General features: G+C 37.0%; 1 protein-coding gene across 2 annotated transcripts in view; it reads right to left on the bottom strand.

Moving 5' to 3' along the window:
• Positions 1-19,194, bottom strand: part of LOC5564667 (glutamate receptor-interacting protein 2) — a 141,364-nt gene that overhangs the window by 12,578 nt on the left and 109,592 nt on the right. For both annotated transcript variants that reach the window (XM_021839180.1, XM_021839179.1), the window contains exon 4: positions 14,781-14,906. In XM_021839180.1, coding sequence (XP_021694872.1) covers positions 14,781-14,906 — 126 coding nt within the window. The remainder of the gene's footprint in view (positions 1-14,780; positions 14,907-19,194) is intronic.

Genomic DNA, 19,194 nt, shown 5'->3' with positions numbered 1-19,194 from the left:
TCACCTAGTTTTTGTAGCCTATCTTACGCAATTTTTCCTCAGCTTTCTGATGGTGATCTCAGAATTCAAAACTAGCGGTGCGCTAATGGTGAAAAATCGATTTTTCTAACAAAATTCAAGATGGCCGCCAAATTTTTTTCAAGTTTAAATGAAAGCTATATCCTTCCTCTATACGATGCCACCAAGTTTGCTATGTGTTCCAAGCGAAATATGAGACATATCCCGTGAAGAAATACCCAAGATTTATCAAAAAATGGGCTTTTTCGCAAACTGTTCAGCTAGCTGGCGTACGAGGGGTCCACCAATTTGAGAAAACAGAAAGGACCACCCTTAAGTTTTATCGAAAACTAGCGATCAGTGACATAAAATTGGAATTCCAACGATGGGTGCCGATGGCGGCCTGGTTTCAGCGAGAATTGCTCATATAGACTCTAGCGCATGTGCGTTACTATGTGGTGAGTAGCGAATCAGGCCATGCATGTAACCCATTGAAAAAATGTTATTAGTGCCACCTACGGTATAAATTCTCTTTCAGTTCTTCACCGCCATACAGCCCTCCATCTGCTGAATATCTCTGCCGAAGACACCAATCTCTTAGCTGATAAGGATCTTGAGGGAGAGAAAATTGACGATTTCTTATACCTAACGTCACCTTACGGATGAACTCTGCTCAAGACAACAACGTTCTAGCTATTTAAGAACTTGAGATACAAACTATTGAAGAAAATTTATCACTAGCGCCACCCAGCGGAAAATTCTCAATCAGGCACTTTCCTGTCAGATAGCCCATGATCTGCTGAACAGCTTTGCCGGAGACACCAACTTTTTAGCTGATGAGAATCTTCAGATACAGATGATTACATCAAATTTGTCACTAGCACCAACTAGCGGATGATTTCTCAATCAGCTTTATCATTGTCAGACAGCTTTTTATTTTTTTTATATTTTTTTGGATAACTTTACCGAAGACATCAACCTTCTAGCTCATTTGGATGTTGAGATATCAGTAAGAGGCCGATTTTGGACCCAGAGAGGTCAGAGGGATGTCTCACCCTGAGAGAGACTCGCGAAGAGAATATCAACGTCATATGCAGCCCAGATTCCCCTCTCACGAAACGTCAAATGCAGCCCATCGTTTTTATGGCTGAAAAAGTGAAAAGTATTGTGTTTAAAGTAAACTGTTATTAAAAACCTCAGTCAGCGGAGCAGTTTTTTTCCAAAGTTGCTGATAAATCTAAGCAGAAGATTAATTATTTCTAATGTCTGGTACGTTTGCTGGCATGAAATTTCACTTAAACGGCTATTTATGATCCGATGTGATGCAATCTCAATCATTTTCTTCTGGGAGGTACATGTGAGGGTTTGAACGGCTTGCGCATAATTGGTATAAACACAAAGGGGAATAAGAAAAAACTCAGCAATCACAGAAAAAGAAGACCGTCTTCGCGAGTCTCGTCTCAGGTCTCACCCAAAGATTGCAAGACCAACTAATCGCATTTACTTTAAAATTTCTTTTAAATTAATTGATATACTGGTCTCCGACTTGTGGTCATGCAAAAATTCAAAGTTTGTCCCGGGATTTTAGCGTTAATTGAGAATTTTCATTAATTTGTTAAACTAAGTATGCTGATCCGGTCAAGAGAAGTAAAAATTTCTGCGGTGGAAATAGTCAATAAATTTTCTACAGTGAACTCCATTTGAAATGACATTTCTTTTCAACTGCGTACTGCGATCAAAGAAAAATGCTTTTCTTGGCCATTTCTTGCAAGAAATTTTCCACGCATCAAGATAGGCGATTACTTTTCTGTTGAAGTGCATACTTCGCTTTAGATCCATAAATATGTGTTAAGGTTTTGTGCCAATAGCATAACAACACTGTTTCGTAATCTACAATCAGAGCCGCATTTATGGGGGGCTGAGGGGGCCGTGGCCCCCGGGCCCCCACAAATCTCGACAAAAATATCTATAGTTAAACTTTCACGAATAATTAGAAACAATGAAATAGTACATACGTTTGAGAAACGCATCATATGATTTAAAAACATCATTTTTTTATAAATCCGGAAAAATTTACGAAATTTTTGGAAATAAACTTTAATTTGTAAAATTACTAGAACAAAATATTCAAACATTCAGACTGGGATTTTGTTGACTTTACTAGAAACAAGAAGATCAAGAAAGATTCAAAAATGATTTGGATAAACAAGTAGAGTGCCATCCTTTTGCTTAAATTCTTAACGATTTTCTAACATGATTTTTCCAACTACAACGAAAGCTTTCTCAACGAAGTTTAATCTGCTGATCATGTAATAGGACTTGATTATTTATTATTTATTTTGAAAATTACTCTATCGATCACATTGCACACCCGGTAGCGTTTAAGTGTCTTGAATAGAGGAACTTTAGAGAACTCTAGCTTGAGAAAATGGACCAAAAAGAGACCAGACAGGATCCAACAAAAGACCGAAAATGGATCAAACAATCTCTTTTTTTTTTTGTAGTTCTTCATTCCGACATTTCGACATGTATGTATTTTTTGCAGGAATTTTGTGAGAATGTATGTATTTTCCCAAAGATTCATAGACAATTTCGTTAGATTATGTTATTATTTCCTGTGGAATTTTTCTCCAAGAATTTTACCTGGATTTTAACAATAGAAGTTACCCAGGAATTTCTCCAAAGATTCTCTTAGATATTTTTCAATGAAGGCCTAAGTCCTCCATGATTGTATCAGGTAATTCTTCCATCGATTTCCTTAGTATCAACTGTAGAATTCGGTTGAAGGGGGTATTGATAGAGGAATCTCTCTGAAAATTTTTAGAGGTAACCCAGTTTGAGTCCCTGAAAATGTTTCAGATGAAATCTCTGGAAAAATCACTAGAAGAAGATTTCTTGAAGTTTTTCCATGAGACACGTGAGAGAGAATTCTTGAAGAACCTGCTGAAAAGCTGCATTAAAGACTTTGATTTTTTTTTTCTCTGGAGTGCGTAGAATTTTGCATCAGGATTAACTGCAATCTTAATGAGAGAAAAAGATACTTTAGAGAGCATTTTGATTAAATAGAGATCTTAAAGATCTTCCATTAAAAATGGAGACTATTCAGAGAATTTCATTAAAATAGAGACAGTCTATAGAAAAAGACCTGCTACCAGCCCTACAGCAATTTATTCAACTCAAAACTGTTAAACAAATTTGTTTGTTTAACAACTTGAATATTAAACATGAATAGAATAAGCATTATTTTAATCAAGGTACCTATAATGAGAGAATCATCAAAACAATTTTGTTGTTGACATTGACATTGATTGACATTGACATTAAGCATTGAATTTAACCTGTAAACATATAAAATCTACTAAGATATGTTAGATATAGGGGAACTGGGGGTAATATGCCCATAGGGGGCAAAACGCGCCACCATCGATTTGGCCGAACGATGCGTTTTAAAATGCTTTTTTTCACCCTAGATCATAGAAAATGGATAGAAATGCTTTTCCTAATATGATTTTATGTGGTTTTCTCAACCAAATCGATAAAATCGTACAAAAACGTTTTTCGCTGTTTTCATTGCAATTTTGTGCGATTTTCATTGTCATTTTTTAGGTCGATAAACAACCAAATTTCTGAAACTATTGCCGAGAACCAACTTGTGCACTGTCATAGTTTGTATTACGTGCAAAACATATGTTAAATTTGCCCTCAAAAAGCTTATTGAAGGACCTAAACTTTAATCAACTCTGGGGGCAAAACGCCCACCCCTATTTCATAACGCCAAAACAGCCGTTTGAATTCAAATTCTACCAAACGTAATGGCACGTTGAAGTTACGCAAAAATTGGAACCTTACAAATGTACATTTTTCGCATCAGCATGTATACTATTATTGAACAATAACATCTGAACAAACGCCCGGATGTATGCAACTCATATACAAGCATGATTGTGTGCGTTCGTTTACACGCAGTGATTCCCAAAGTGGGCGAATTCGCCCCCCTGGGGGCGATTTTCAGGCTCAAGGGGGCGAAAATTTGTGAAACAGAATATGGGGGGCGAAAAATCCAGAAAGGGGGCGAAAAAGCTAACATGGGAGCATTTGAAAATAATTACTAATAACCTTTGGAGGACACACATCTGAAGGTTAATCAGTTCAAAACTTAAATATTTAGATCGTTATATCTCTAATCATGGTCATTTTAAAATTATTATATACAACATTACATGATTGTCAAACACAAAATATGTGTGTTATTCATTAAGCTTTTTAAATATCATGTGAGTTTTAAGAATGGTCAGCTTTTGAGATTTCCACGAGATTTTGCAGATGCCCAATATATATAAGGCATCCAGCTTTTTACAATTGTGATGTTTTTTATCATTTTATAAACAAATTTTGGGAAATTTAGCCTGCAAAAATCGCGTTCCAGCGAAGCCAAGGACAAAAAACTCTATTTATAAATAGATTTGAAGAAATTTCAGAGATGCGTTGGATTTATACCTCCAGAACGTCCGAAAAATTCGAGTTTTTCTTAGTGTTGAAAAAACACCCTTTTGATAAATTGAATTGATAAATGAGTTGAAAAACATTCTGGATTTTCATATGGTTTTTGGATTGGATGAAGAAAAGCGTTAGAAACGTCAGGCATTTATTACTCACAATTTCTGAAAATGATTCCAGTAATTTTAAAAAATAGCTGATAAGTCACAATTCACGGGGTGAGATCTTTCAAAAACGAACAATTGCGAACAGAATCATTGTAGTTCACCCAAATATGACATATTCATGTAAAAATAAATGCGTTTGCTAAGAAAACATTGCATTTGGTTCAGTTTTGGAGAACTTCGCCACCAACTAAATCAGTAGCCTGTACTGTACGCAAAATATTTTAAAAATCGATGTTATGATTTACAGCCCAGGTTAACGATATTTAAGAAAATATTTTTAAATGTACATAATAGTTATTGTATTATGATTCTTTGGATATGCGAGTCGAAGACATTTTTAGTCCTTATTAAAATATTTGAATCACATATCAGGGGGGCGATTTTAGATTAATATTGGCCTAAAGGGGGCGAAAGTTGAAAAAGTTTGGGAAGCACTGGTTTACAGCATGGCTAACGCCGAACTCAAGCGGGGGTTTTACCCCGCAAAACAATACATATGCAGTTAAGCAAGCATTTTTTTAAAGTTAATTAATAAACCCCAGAAAAGTTAAAATGGATAGCTGTTTCTATTATTTGGTAGAAAACATGTTTGTCTATCCAACCATAATTAAAAAAGATCATAAAATATTGTTTTTCACATCTAAAATCGCTGTTCTCCTTAACGTGGGCAAACTACCCCCAGTCCCCCTAAAACAAAAACATTACCTACCTATAAAAACATTACAAAAATCTATTCGGTGCTTAAGTATCAATTTTTTTTTTCTGGGAAAAAGGCCCCTACAATATAATGGCCCCCGGGCCACCACATTTGTAAATCCGGCCCTGTCTACAATGCAATGAGAAGTAATGGGCCCGTAATATATAAAATTGACATCAAATTATAAAACCATCCTTGAAAACATTGATATGTGGAAACTAGCGAAAAAGAACAACGCAAGCGTGTTTACAATCCTTTGTTTAAACTAAATGAACGATTTTGCTACACATTCATCCACTCCATGTTCACTCGATGAACATTCCTTCACTGGATGTTGGTCCGGATGTCATTTCATGTAAACACGGCCCGCATTTAGAGCGGAAAAGAAAAAGAAAATCGACAATAAAAGAAGACCGTGGATAAGTCCATTGTCGCAATCTTTTCAATAGAGATGGTCGGTTTTCACATTGTTCAAACCCGTACCCGATTCATTCATCCGAACTCGAAACAATAATCAAAAAGCGAAACAGAATAAAATCCGCTGTTCAAACCCGAACCCGACTCGAAACCCATTTTTTTTTTGTAAGAAATACCCGAATAAAACCCGAGTTCGAAAATATGATAAATTCATCGTTTCTAATACATAAGGAAGCTTTCAGGTTGGTACTCTATTCTCAATTATTACTAAACTCGACCAAAACCCGACTAAACCCGATATTTTTTGAGCCCGAACCCGACAATTCTTTGTATAGTAGAGTTTATTTTTATGAACAAAAAGGTGAGTTTGTGAACAGCTACTAGCAAATCACAAGCAAGACAAGATTCTTAAACGACTATCGCGTAATTGTTACAAAATCACCTAAAAAGAATATGCTCGATCCAATCTCATAGAAAGTCGTGTAATATATATTTTTTTTTGTTCTCTATAAAATTAAACAACCAATGGAAAGTTAATATACAAAAATGATTTACCTGTTCAAATTATATTATTTTATTGGTTATAAAAAATGTTAAATTAGGCGATGGTTCAATCCAGCTATTTACGTTGGCTATAAAACTGCGAGAGGTGAAGCGATTTTGACATGTCTTGCGTACACAATTTATAGCATGATCTTCGTAGGCAATGAGCCTCTGTACGTGCCATAAATTCCTTTGTTCTTTTGACTTTTACTGTGCGCCGTGTGTTGGTGCTGTCTCGCTCTCTCTCACGGGCAATTTGAAAACAGAGCGCACAGTAAAAGTCAAACGTTTTATAGCATGCATAGGTTCATGCTTTCGTAATGTTGACCGAACTGTCAATAATCTTCACTTTATTTGTTTTTTAGTTCTAATTTTCATGTACCTATTGAAAATCAAATAAATTGAATCAAAGATCAATTTTTATCAGTAACTGCATTCCTTTTAATCTTCCAGGAACCAGGCACTGAAGAACCTTTATTTGTAAGGGGAAAGGATCAGTAAGAACCAGAAATAAATCAATAAAAATGATGGCATATTTGATACATGTATATTAATTTGCGCTCCATTGTTGGCTAAAATATTTGGAACGACCCAAGCAAAACAGCCCCGGCTGAGCTATGTTCCCCTCAAGGATCGTTCAGCCCTTCCTCACTCATTCGCATTGATCTTCTCCACATAGGGAGCCTCATGCTACGCCTGAGAACAGCCATTTTGGCCAGAATGATACCATTCTGACGAGATGTCCAAAGTGTGCAAAAGTGAAATGGTCTAAGATGTTCAAAAATGTATTTACGTCTAGATCAATGTGGGTTATGAACAACGCAATGCATAACATGGTATACTTTTAATCAAGTATTTCCGAATGGGACTTACCGGGGAATTGTTCAGGTGAGGATGTAGAAAGATGAGGAAAGGTATTATAAATTGCATTGCTAACAGGACCCCCTATAGGCAAATAGAATGCGCCACCATCATAGAGGTCGCTGTGGAAGAAGGAGAGAAATGTCACTGACAATGTTTGTTTACGTCCAAAATTCAATTTTTCAACCCAAAAATTAGATCATAATCAATTAATTATTGAGCAATTTTCCATTGGCATAAAAGTTTCAATTCGTTAATGTTCTCCAAAATTACACCAACTAATAGAGCTCCCGTACACAGCTCATCACTTCGGAATGTATTCGTGAAGGGTCATACACAATTTAACGGCATTACGGCAAGAACGGCAACTTGAATGACATATAAGTGTTTTGATCAATGTAGACTAAGACAGCCCGCATAATTATAAACCATACTTCTACTGTTTCCCATTCGATCCACAACAATTTACGACAGTATCAAAATAATTCTGTATAACATTTAAAATAACAATAAACCAACCGTACCGTGAACAGTTTTTACAGTTTGACAAATTGTAATTGAGCAAACTACCATGTGGGGAATAGGCGGTTAAGTTATGTTACCATTTAAAAACGCCGATTTTGTCGAACAAAATTTTTACATTACAATTTGTCGAACGGTTCAAATACCATCCATTTTTGATCAATCTACTGTACACCAAACAGGTAGAGAATGGTTGACCCATATAATTCGAATTGAAATTAATACTGTATATGTAATTGTCATTTTACAGTGCGATATAGTTTTTAACCCAAGATTTACCCCTCTTGTGATTGAACAATGAAAGATGAGTTAAAAAAATTTTTATGCATATTTATTTACATTACCATAATATACTGGAAAGTTTCGATATTTTCGATATGTTGCCGTACACGTAATTCCTTTTTCGGTTTATCCATTACCGCTTTTGCCATTCTAATTTTTTGCTGTCTCAGTGCGGGGACATCCGGGTTTAATGGTTCCATTTTTGGATTACTGCAACAACCCACTCTGGAAGGAACGAAATGTTGCCCCGTTAGAGTTTAGTTTCAACTCAATAATACAATATATATTACTCACCAATGAATTCCGGATGTAAAACAGGCCACTTGGGATTCAAATGTTACCCTCCAAACAACGGGAAGAAGCTTTAAAGTGCTAGAATAACGATTCTTGTTTCCGCACAATTTTCATTTTTCAATTCACAACAAACAAAACAAAAGGCACTTTCAAATAATTCTATGCAACTTCATGGTTTGAACGGTAGTAAAATATATTTCTATTTTCATCAAATTTCCACCCGTATCGAACGAAAATGTTTAGAACAAAATAACAATCATGTTTTTTCATATTATTTTAGTAGAAATACTATGAAATACGGAAATATTTCGATCAGTTTTTCGAATTGTTACTACGATCAGTGTGCTATTTTTTAAGCGTGCACAGCTAGGCGGTGAAAATTTTCGCTCACAAACTCAACAGCGTACCACTGTTTGAGAAACTGTTAAATAACTGTTGTATATGGTAAAATACATATGTGTTTATGTATTGCAACGGTAATTTCAACAACAATTTCTCAATCGGTCTAGTCATAGTTTTACCATTTCTGGGGGGTTTGAATTTCTGTATAATTCGACAACGTCTGCACAGTATCTAATATTGTTACTGTTTGGCATGGTTTACGCAAACCATTTTTAAAAGTTCTAATTCTTAGACTAAATACAGTTCAACATAAAAGCAACTGTTTGTTGTACACTAACCTTACCAGATACAAGTGATTAATTGTTTTGAATGTATGGCGAATTGTGATTTTCTATGCGGGAGATTCAACATGGACTTGACAAGGAGAATGCAGGTCAAGATGGGCTTGCAGTTTTGCTGTTGTATCGAGCTGCCGTTCACATTGTGTTTGGGACTTGACGTTCCATAAAATCGTTCTATATACCGTAATCCGGGGTAATATTAATCAGTTTTTTTTTTGGATATTGATTAAAAATTTCGTTTAAAAATGCAAATTTTATATTTTTTAAAAACAATTGCTGTCACCCATCGCTCCTGAATATAGTATTTTTTAAAGTTTTAAGCGTGCTTGAAAAATGTTTAGCTGATTAAGGGTAGCATTGATTTGAGGTAAGTAAATTGATTCTGAAAGTTTTAACTAAGGGTGGACCCGAAAAATCAGTTATTTTGGTCTAACATTTTTGTTTTCAGTTTAACGTGAAAGTGGTCTTTAGAAAAGTTGTAGATGAAGTAGGTATACACATTTTTGCTGAACATTGCAAGTTAGTAATTCTTGTGATTTTGAAGTTATGTGCAAATTTAAGTTGAAAACTATGAAATTTTAGATGTCCATAACTCATGGAGTTGGTTCGTCGTAACCTGGGAGGGAGGCACCGATACTACACACGAAATATAAGACAACGTTATATTGAACTGCAAGATAACTCCAGCTTGCCAACAACAATCAAGGCAGGCTTCGAGAAAATCGGTAGTTTCCTTTTGTTGTGCACCTTCGATCTTTCCTGACAAACATGAAAAAAGGGCCACAGTTTTCTATGCACTAAATATTCATTTTCATTGGAAAATGTAGAACGATGCGTTTTTCAATGCTTTATGTTCAATCAGATTAAATGGTGCTCACGTGACATTACTTGCGTTATGAGCATGAATTGAATTTCATTCGATTTTTATCACTTTTGAAGAAATACGAACATGTGTTTTAATCAGTTACGCGCTTTTTTCATGTTAGTCCAATGTTTGAGATCTGGGCTCACAGTGACAGTTCGTGACAGCGGAGTCTCGGCTCACTATGACGTGCAGAAATTTTGTATTGGTTTCTCCCTCCCAGACAAAAACCATCATCTCTCTTTCACTCTACCATGAAAATAGTAAACAACAAGGCCAGTAAACGTTAAATTCCATACAAAATCAAAACAGTGCAAAGCCCCATTCCATCAATTCCGTTTATGGATTCAAGAAGATTTTTCTTCTGTTATTTTGAGTTTAATTAAAGGAGAGTTGTATAAAATGATGTAATACTGCTTTCGATTCGGGGATCGCTTTTTCTTAAATTTAAATTCTAATCGGTAATGCATACCAATACGCCAGGGAAACCCGTACCCAAGGTTTACAGAACGAAATGGTACGAGTTTTTATTTTTCTCCCACATTATTCATATCACACACGCGATTTTATTATATTATTACAATGTTTGAAGCTTACATTAGTTTTGATTTGATCAGTTTCTCCCGAAGCTCTCCTAATCGATTTCAAATTTCTTCTCGACTTTACTGACATTGCCTGTGGCGAAAACTAACATCGCGAGCTAAACATTATCCAATGAGCCTGTGCATGCTATAAAACGTTTGACTTTTACTGTGCGCTCTGTTTTCGAGTTGCCCGTGAGAGAGAGCGAGACAGCACCAACACACGGCGCACAGTAAAAGTCATGAGACCAAAAGAATTTATGGCACGTACAGAGGCTCATTGATGTGTTGCTTTATTCTTTTAAAAGTATGAACACTTAAACTGTGACCTTGGAATTTGGACCTTAGCTCTACTTCATCTTTTGTATAGAATTTTGACGTTTACTGGCCTTGTTGTTTACTAATTTCATAAAGGAGTGAAAGAGAGCCAATGATTTTTGTGCAGAGCCATAAATTCTTTTGTTCTTTTGACTTTTATTGTACGCCGTGTGTTGGTGTTGTGTCACTCTCTCCCACTTGAAAACAGGGCGCACAGTAAAAGTCAAACGTTTTATAGCATTCATATTGTTGAAAGGCTAGTCCGCTAAGACCACGCAGATCCTAGCGAGGCTAGCCCGTCCACATCCGATTGCAAATCATAAAGAAATACAATACAGTAGATGTTTCCTTCAACTGGGCAGCTAACTGACTGATACCTCAATCAGCAGCTGCAACTCTCTTTATTCAAACCTGGTATCTATTTTTACAATTCAAAATCCTACACAAATATTATACCTCACAACAAATCTTCCACACTGTTACCTACGACGACGCATGCTTCTCAACCGACGATTCTTCTACCTGAGGTGCGACACTACCTTTATTCCAACACTCCTCCTTAGGGTCGCAACCTCGACTCCCGATCGTCTCCTCCTGTCTCGAAACTCCTCCTCGTTCCGAACATCGTACATGCTCCGTCCTCCATCCGAGCTCCTCCTGACTTCGATCCTGTCACACGAGCTCCTTTGACCAGCCAGCTGCCATCCAGTATCCTGTATCGCCTACGTTCCCGATAGATCCCGTCCTCCGTTGCGGCCAATCCATCCAGCCTGAGGATTCCGTACTGCGCCACGCGGCTTATGCGGCCAATCCTCCTCCAGAACGATACATGCTGTAAGAACACGTTCCTGGGCCCATAACCTGTTGAAAGGCTAGTCCGCTAAGACCACGCAGATCCTAGCGAGGCTAGCCCGTCCACATCCGATTGCAAATCATAAAGAAATACAATACAGTAGATGTTTCCTTCAACTGGGCAGCTAACTGACTGATACCTCAATCAGCAGCTGCAACTCTCTTTATTCAAACCTGGTATCTATTTTTACAATTCAAAATCCTACACAAATATTATACCTCACAACAAATCTTCCACACTGTTACCTACGACGACGCATGCTTCTCAACCGACGATTCTTCTACCTGAGGTGCGACACTACCTTTATTCCAACACATATGCCTTTTCATGTGACAGATCCGTCTATGCATTTGTTTACATCGGTGGAGGACCAGTGCTAACACGGGCCTGTCATTTTCATAGAAGAAATGTCAAAGAGCTTCCCTTGTTGTTGTTGTTTGAGAGGGACTTTAAACAAAGAGCTTCCCGATCAGCTGATTTGAGACGTCATTTGAATAGGCCTCTAGTCAATTATGTAGAAATACGTTTGACATATTGATAACCGCGTATAATGGGTCAGTGCACAAAAATCATCCTCTTCCTTTCACTCTTACATACAATTTGTAAACAACAAGGCCAGTGGACGTCAAAATCTCACACAAAATCAAAACAATGCAGAGCCCCATAGATATCGGTTGCTTTCACGATCAAAGTAATCGCGCATAGGTTTGAGCAACTTGTGAGTAACTCAAGCTTGCTCAATGTCCAAAAAGGTGCTCTGTGCACAGCATTGCAAAGAGTAACAAAAAAGTTTTAAACAGAAACTACGCTTCGTTCTCAATACGATCATTTAAGGTGAAACATATCGGAGTTCAAAGATGGCCGGCACAATGGCCGACTCATACCCCTACTCACGTTTTCAAAGGCACAAAACTGGAGAAATAGTAAGCAAATGTTTCTGATCTTCTTATTTTAACCTTTCTGCTAGTACACAAAGCCAAAATAAAAAGTGCACTGTTGTTGGATGCTTTCTTCGCGAGATTTGTGCCTTTGAAGTTCGAGTGCAATCTTATAAGTTGATTCCAAACTGTTTCACCTTAAGCATGTGATGAATATGATTGAGCGTGTTTTAAATGTTTGTCTGTGGTATGAGCGTGTATGTTGATCTATCTGCGTTAATTATTTAGAGCTATGTTCCCTCTTAGAGATTCTATATGACGTTCGATTTTTAAGAGACGATCCAACATTATTTGTCAATGATGCTCAGGATAGAGTATACTACGAGTCATATCAAGATTTCTAGTCAAGTATACAGACCGCATAAAAATCAAAATGTTTCTAACGAGATCCTGGGGATCTGTAGCCGGAATTATTAGTTTCTTAACTAGATCCTGGAGAATACTTGCTGGATCCTAGGTATTTCTAGTGTGTTTTTGAGTATTTTAGGCAGATTCTTGAGGACGCTGAGTGCAATCTGATGATTTCTAGCGGACATTAGGAGTTTTTTGCGGAATCTTGAGAAGTTATAATATCTGACGATTCCTAGTAAATGGGTAAGATTTCTGGGGCATCCTGTGAATTCCTAGCAGGAAATTGTGGATTTCTAGGGGTATTTTGAGGAAATCTTTAGAATTCTGAATAGGTTCCTAGCGAAATTAAGGAATTGCTAGCGATTGATTTGAGACCTGAGAATTTTCAGCAATATCGCAGCGGAATTTTAAGCTCCTAAACGATATCTTCGAGACTCCTGAAACATAGGCGATATCACAGGATTTCATGCGTGATGCTTCTGAGTCCTAGTGGAATCCTGTGGATTTCTAACGAACACCTGAAAATTTCTATCAGGCTCTTGAGAGATATCATATGATTTGCATCAAGTTTACCTTCTTAAACTTAAGCTTCTTATTTCAAATTAGAATGATAAGAAGCTAATTTGTGCATTCTACTAAATAACGAGTCACGTTTGTGGAACATGCATTCTCCATCCAGTTCACTGGTTGCAACTTTAGCTCTGTTCTATACAATTTTTAAATCATTTCTCTATTAATTTCATATTCATATTTGTAGGGAAAATCCTATTAAGTTCTAAGTCAATATTCTGTTTTTTTTTAAATGCCATAATTTTTGTGTGCAGTAATTAGTTAAAGTTGATTGTGCTTGCCTTTCTGACTGCAGTCAGAATGACATGTTTTAACCTTTCAAAGAAAAAAAAATTGAAGAGCCATTTCCAACTTATGAAGTTTTGGTGAATTTGACGGATTTTTAAGTTTATTTGAGTAAAAATTAAAATTCAGTCTTGTGATACCCATATTTTTTCTAAATACGGTTATAATGATATGCATTGTATTTCAGTATTCTTACACAGTTGTAAGGAATTGTTCAGTCCACACTTTTCAGGTCACTTTTGGGTTTATTGTTTTCACATGGTCCATTCATACAAATAGTAAACAAAGAGCTTATAAGAAACCAATAGGGACTTTTAAGCGATATAAAGTATGAGAAACATCTGCCACAATAAACAATAGGGGTCCATAGAAGTTTGCATGAAAGTAGACCTTTCCGAAGTCTGGTCGTCATAGAATGGCATAACAAGATCTTAATGATAATCTTAAAACGAATGATTTAAATAGAAATGTATAAAAAATATTTATATTCGATCAAATTAAAAGGTACTATTTTGGGTGTTGCAGGAATTGATATTCAACCGACTCTTGTCAACTTTGTTGGAATGCAAAAAATTGTTTTGATCAATTACGCGCTTTTATCAAGTTTGTCCATTCTTCAAGATCAGGGCTCACAGTGACAGTTCGTGACAGCAGAATCTCGGCTCACTATGACGTACATCAATTTTGTATCGGTTTCTCCCTCCCAGGTTTGATTGTAACACCCTCAGCTACCGTTTGGAGGTTGAGCCTCCATGTTTTCCGACAAGGTAAAATTTTTGGGCCACCCTAAGGCCACACTCTCCGATGGCGCAGCTTTTGCGGTCCTAATTCAAATTAATGGCGTCGTTAAAGTAAATAAAATACGAAATCAAGCGCGGCGTAAATATGCCCATCCGGATGGATTGCATCGAAGTCGTCTCACCAGAGAGCTCATTCATCAACCACACGTTAAAGACGATTCGCGAGCGGAGCGAGGGCGGCATTACGAAATAGGCGCGCGCAATCCACACGATTGCTCCAATACTGCAGTACTAGAATCGCTATAAGATGTCTCGTACTCACCTGCCAGAATGATCCCGAGGGACGCCCCCTGGTCACGGGGGATTGAAATTGTGGCGTAGGTTGTTCCGCGATCAGCTGCCAGGCCGGAATCCTCGGATTGTGCCGGACTCATAGCTCGATCGATTGCTGCAATGGAAAAAAAAGAAAGAACAGTGGAATCTGATTAATGGACCACGCGGTACTAGATCTAAACAAACATCTGCGCCTACTGCGCTCTCGTTGGAAGCATCAGGGGGAGCACGTGTTGGAATGCCGATTCGAACGTGTTAATTAAGCGAGCGGAAAACCGGCACTGTTTGTTTTCATTTTCCAGCCCAATAGAGTCGGAAATTAACTCGGCTATTATTTAGTCGTGAAAAAATGACAAACTTCCCCCCACTAGTTAGTTTGGAGGAAAAATCAATAACGTTCGGTCGCTTTCTGGAGGTGGTGGCTGGTGAATTCAACGGAGTAGGCCATGTGCTACTACTGTATGGGGCAACAATTTACGAGGGGATCGTGTTTTTTGACAACCAGCACGCGTGTGCGTTCATCATGGCTACCGCGATGGCGACTCAGGATTGGGAGCGTGAAATACGAATTCGTGCGTAGCGTTCCGGCTCACGACGGTGGCAGGCAACAAAGTTGAAAGAAATGAACGCACGTGAAAGCGCAGATTTTGGGACGGTGAGCAGCCAGAGGGATACGACGCATAGTTGTAGAGCATAGTGTTTTCTGTGAATGTAGAATGAAAACAACACTAGAGACGGGCTCCACCAGGTCCGCCGTTGTCATCCCCAGCACAGTCACAGACAAACAGACGTAACGCTTGGAACAAAGTTGTCCATCATCATATAAGGACTGTTCATTTTATAGAGAGGACACCTTGTGCATGCTGTGTCTAGGGTTGTCGCAAATTAATCGATTATTTCGATTAATCAATTAATCGACTCACTAATCGATTAATTTTTCATCGATACCTGGCTCACTCAATAATCGAGATAATCGATTAACTGCGATCGATTATTTGTCTATTTTTTTTTCCAAATAAATTGTCCAATTGAAACTACGGTGATGTTTTCTTGTAAAACATAATGTTGTGTGAGGTTGTGCACGAAAATTTATCGTACAGGCAATCATAAAACCACGAATATGTTGATAGATCTAGCAGTTATTCATTTTGATATTCTCTGTGCATTAACTTCAAATTGTCGTTTTCCAAGATCATTGGTGCCAGAATTGTTCAAAAAACACAGTCCTATAGTCCTATACTACCGTGAATCGCAAGGTAGTCTCATCTGCATTTTGGTCTAATTTTAGTTTATACAAGTTTTCAAAATATATTCCTATGATCTTCCAGCTACATATTTTGTTCGGTAAAATTTGTAAACAAAACACCAAGTCGAATTGTTCCTTATTGAAATGTAACCTCATTTCAGCCCCACTGCATAGTTTTGTAACGTGTTATACAAAAGTTAACGGTGTTTTGATCATCTTAAGGTTAAGATGCATCGAATCCAAACCTCAAATTTTCAAGAGCACAAACCTAGAGAACTAAATAGCCGTTCAAGCTGAAAACCTAATCGATTGGTCACCACCAGCGAGTGACCAATCGATTATGTTTTCAGTTCAAACCGCTATCTGGCTCTCTAGATTTGTGCTCTTGAATATTTGAGGTTTGGCTTCGATGCATCTTCACCTGAATATTTATCTCAAAAGGTATCAGAATGGTAAGCAAATTGTGAAAGTTTCGTTGATATCCAAACATGTTTCAATCTCCTGAACTTATTTTAGTAATCGTTTGGATGGATGGATGGATGGATGGGACTCACTTGTGATTCACAGCAGTATATTGTCTTTCAATTAATTGGCCATGGATCATTATGTCATTGCCCACGCTACACATTTTTACTACCGTTTACATGTTTTACATTATACAGTGGAAAGCGTAAAATATTCTGCTTATTTTCTTAATTCACTCTTGGAAAAATTCCGACCTCCACTTTCAGCGTTTTCTTGGTCTGCTAAAAGTATCTCTTGAGATTCTTTCACATTTTCTAACGATTGTTTACAATTCATTTATCAAAAATTCTCATAGATTGTTTTTGCTTTCTTTGTACATCGGGGTAATTTTTGGACATTGGCACTGAGAAGAGATAGTTCTAAAAGTTTTGCTTAAGGAAACTAACTTTAGAAAACGAACATATCCATGCTGCAAAAATCTTTCAGTGACCTCGGGGAGCGGCGCTACAATGCTTTTAAACGCTCTCAAAAATCCATTTTTGAACCGAATTTAGTTTTTTTTTTTCACTCTAATGAAAAGGTATGAGACCCTTGAATAGAGTTCTGAACAGTTTTTGTAAAATTGATCATGTACACAAGGAAGTGGTATACACCTATTGTTAAAAATTTCATAAACGTGTATGGCTCACATTTTTATTCTGATTCACAAGAGCATCAAGTCATGGACGATTGGTTTTGGCCATGGTAGATCTTTGGGGCCTTCCTTAGCCGAGTGGTAAGAGCCCGCGGCTACAAAGCACAGCTATGCTTAAGGTGTGTGGGTTCTATTCCCGGTCGGTCCAGGATCTTTTCGTCATGGAAATTTCCTTGACCTCCCTGGGCATAGAGTATAATCCTGCCACACGATATACGAATGTGAAAATGGCAACTTTGGCAAAGAAAGCTCTCAGTAATTACTGTGGAATTGCTTATAAGAACACTAAGCTGCCAAGAAGAAGAAGAAGAAGATCGTTGTGTGGATATTTTCTGAACATCATGTTGTACCATCGACAGCTCAAAATCCATGATTTTTATCCACATTCAGAGAGACGTCATACCATAGCAAATATTGAATAGGTTATATCCGAATCCTTCATTTTATAACAAAACATCAAGATAGAACAAAATTTATATTTTTTTATACTAAAGTAAAAAAAACGTAAACCCTGCGACCAATAACTGAGATCATGGAATCAGTACAAATAGAGCTACAGAAATTTCTCCAGAATGTTTAACAAATATTGCATGAAAAATTTCCAGAGTGATTCTCCCGAAAGTTTATCCAGGAATTCCTAGAAGAATAAAATTGTATGAATCTTTCCATAGATAAATCCTAAAATTGCTCCAGAAATCACACTGCAAAGATTTTTTTTTATAGAGATCTCTAGGAATATTTATAGCTGTGTAATACCTGTAGATGTCTGTAGGAATTCAATACGAAGCTCAAATGTGATATTACTTCATATTTTCCAGGAATTGCTTCAGAAATTCCTTCATGGATTACTTCCTAAATTATTTCGTGATTCAACCAGGCATTTCTTCAAATGATTGTTGGAATTTATCAAGGAAGTTGGTAGAGATTGTCCCGAATTTTATTTTAAGCAATCAATTAAGAATGTTTATGGAGATTCCTCCAGGTGTTGCTACAGTAATACCACTTTTCTAAATTCCCAGATTCCTCCAGGCATTATTTTCAAGACTACTGCTCAAGGCATTTTTCAAAAAGAAAAAAAAAAACAAAAAATACTGTCGAATTAATCACCAGCGATTCCCAAAAACATTCCAAAATATTTCTCTATCACTTCCATCTGGGATTCCTATGGAACGCTCTACTAGAAAACCCTCATGAAACCGTACACGACGTCCTCTATGTGCACCTGCAGTATTTTCCCTAAAAATCCTTACAGAAAATCCTCCAAGAATTCCACCAGGAGCCGTCCACAGATTCCTTCTGTTTTTTTCTAGAAATTGTTCAAGGAATTCCCCCAAAAAATCCTATTAGGATTCCTGTGAGAATTCCTTCACAAATGTCTCCAGGCGTTACTAAGAGATTTTTTCTACTATTTCAAACAGGATACCTAATACAAACTTTTCCTCGGATTTCTTGCAGAAATTCTTGGAGTATTTACTGAAAGAATTCCAGGAAAAAATCTGGAGGAAATTTTTGAAGAAAACAGAAGAAATAACTGGAGAAATTCCGAAAGAAAACAAAACTGTCAATTTCAAGAGGAGTTTTCAGATGTATCAATGTCTTGGATGAATTTTTACAGGCATTCTTCAAAGAATTTCAGGAATAATACTTGTTGTTTTTTTACTAAAGAAACCCTGGAATGAATTTCAGGATGAATTTGTTGAGGAATTATCGGTAGGCTTCATGGAAATCTTGCAAGAACAAATAAGGGATTTCTGAAATAAAAACAAAAAACTTGAGAAAATTCTGGCCGATTTTAGGAGGAATGACTGTAAAAAACAGGTAGAATCCCTTGAAAAAATCTGAAACAATTCCTAGAATTAGGCGTAGAGTAATCGCTGGATAAATTTTTAAAGGAAAATCGTAGGAATTTCTTGGAGTATTTTTTAACTCCTGATGAAATTCCTGGAGTAACTCTTGATATAACCACAGGAAATGTTTTGGAGGAACCAAGTGATATTT

Source organism: Aedes aegypti, chromosome 1, assembly GCF_002204515.2.
Source record: "Aedes aegypti strain LVP_AGWG chromosome 1, AaegL5.0 Primary Assembly, whole genome shotgun sequence".
Lineage (NCBI taxonomy): Eukaryota > Metazoa > Arthropoda > Insecta > Diptera > Culicidae > Aedes > Aedes aegypti.
This window is presented reverse-complemented; position numbering and strand designations above follow the sequence as displayed.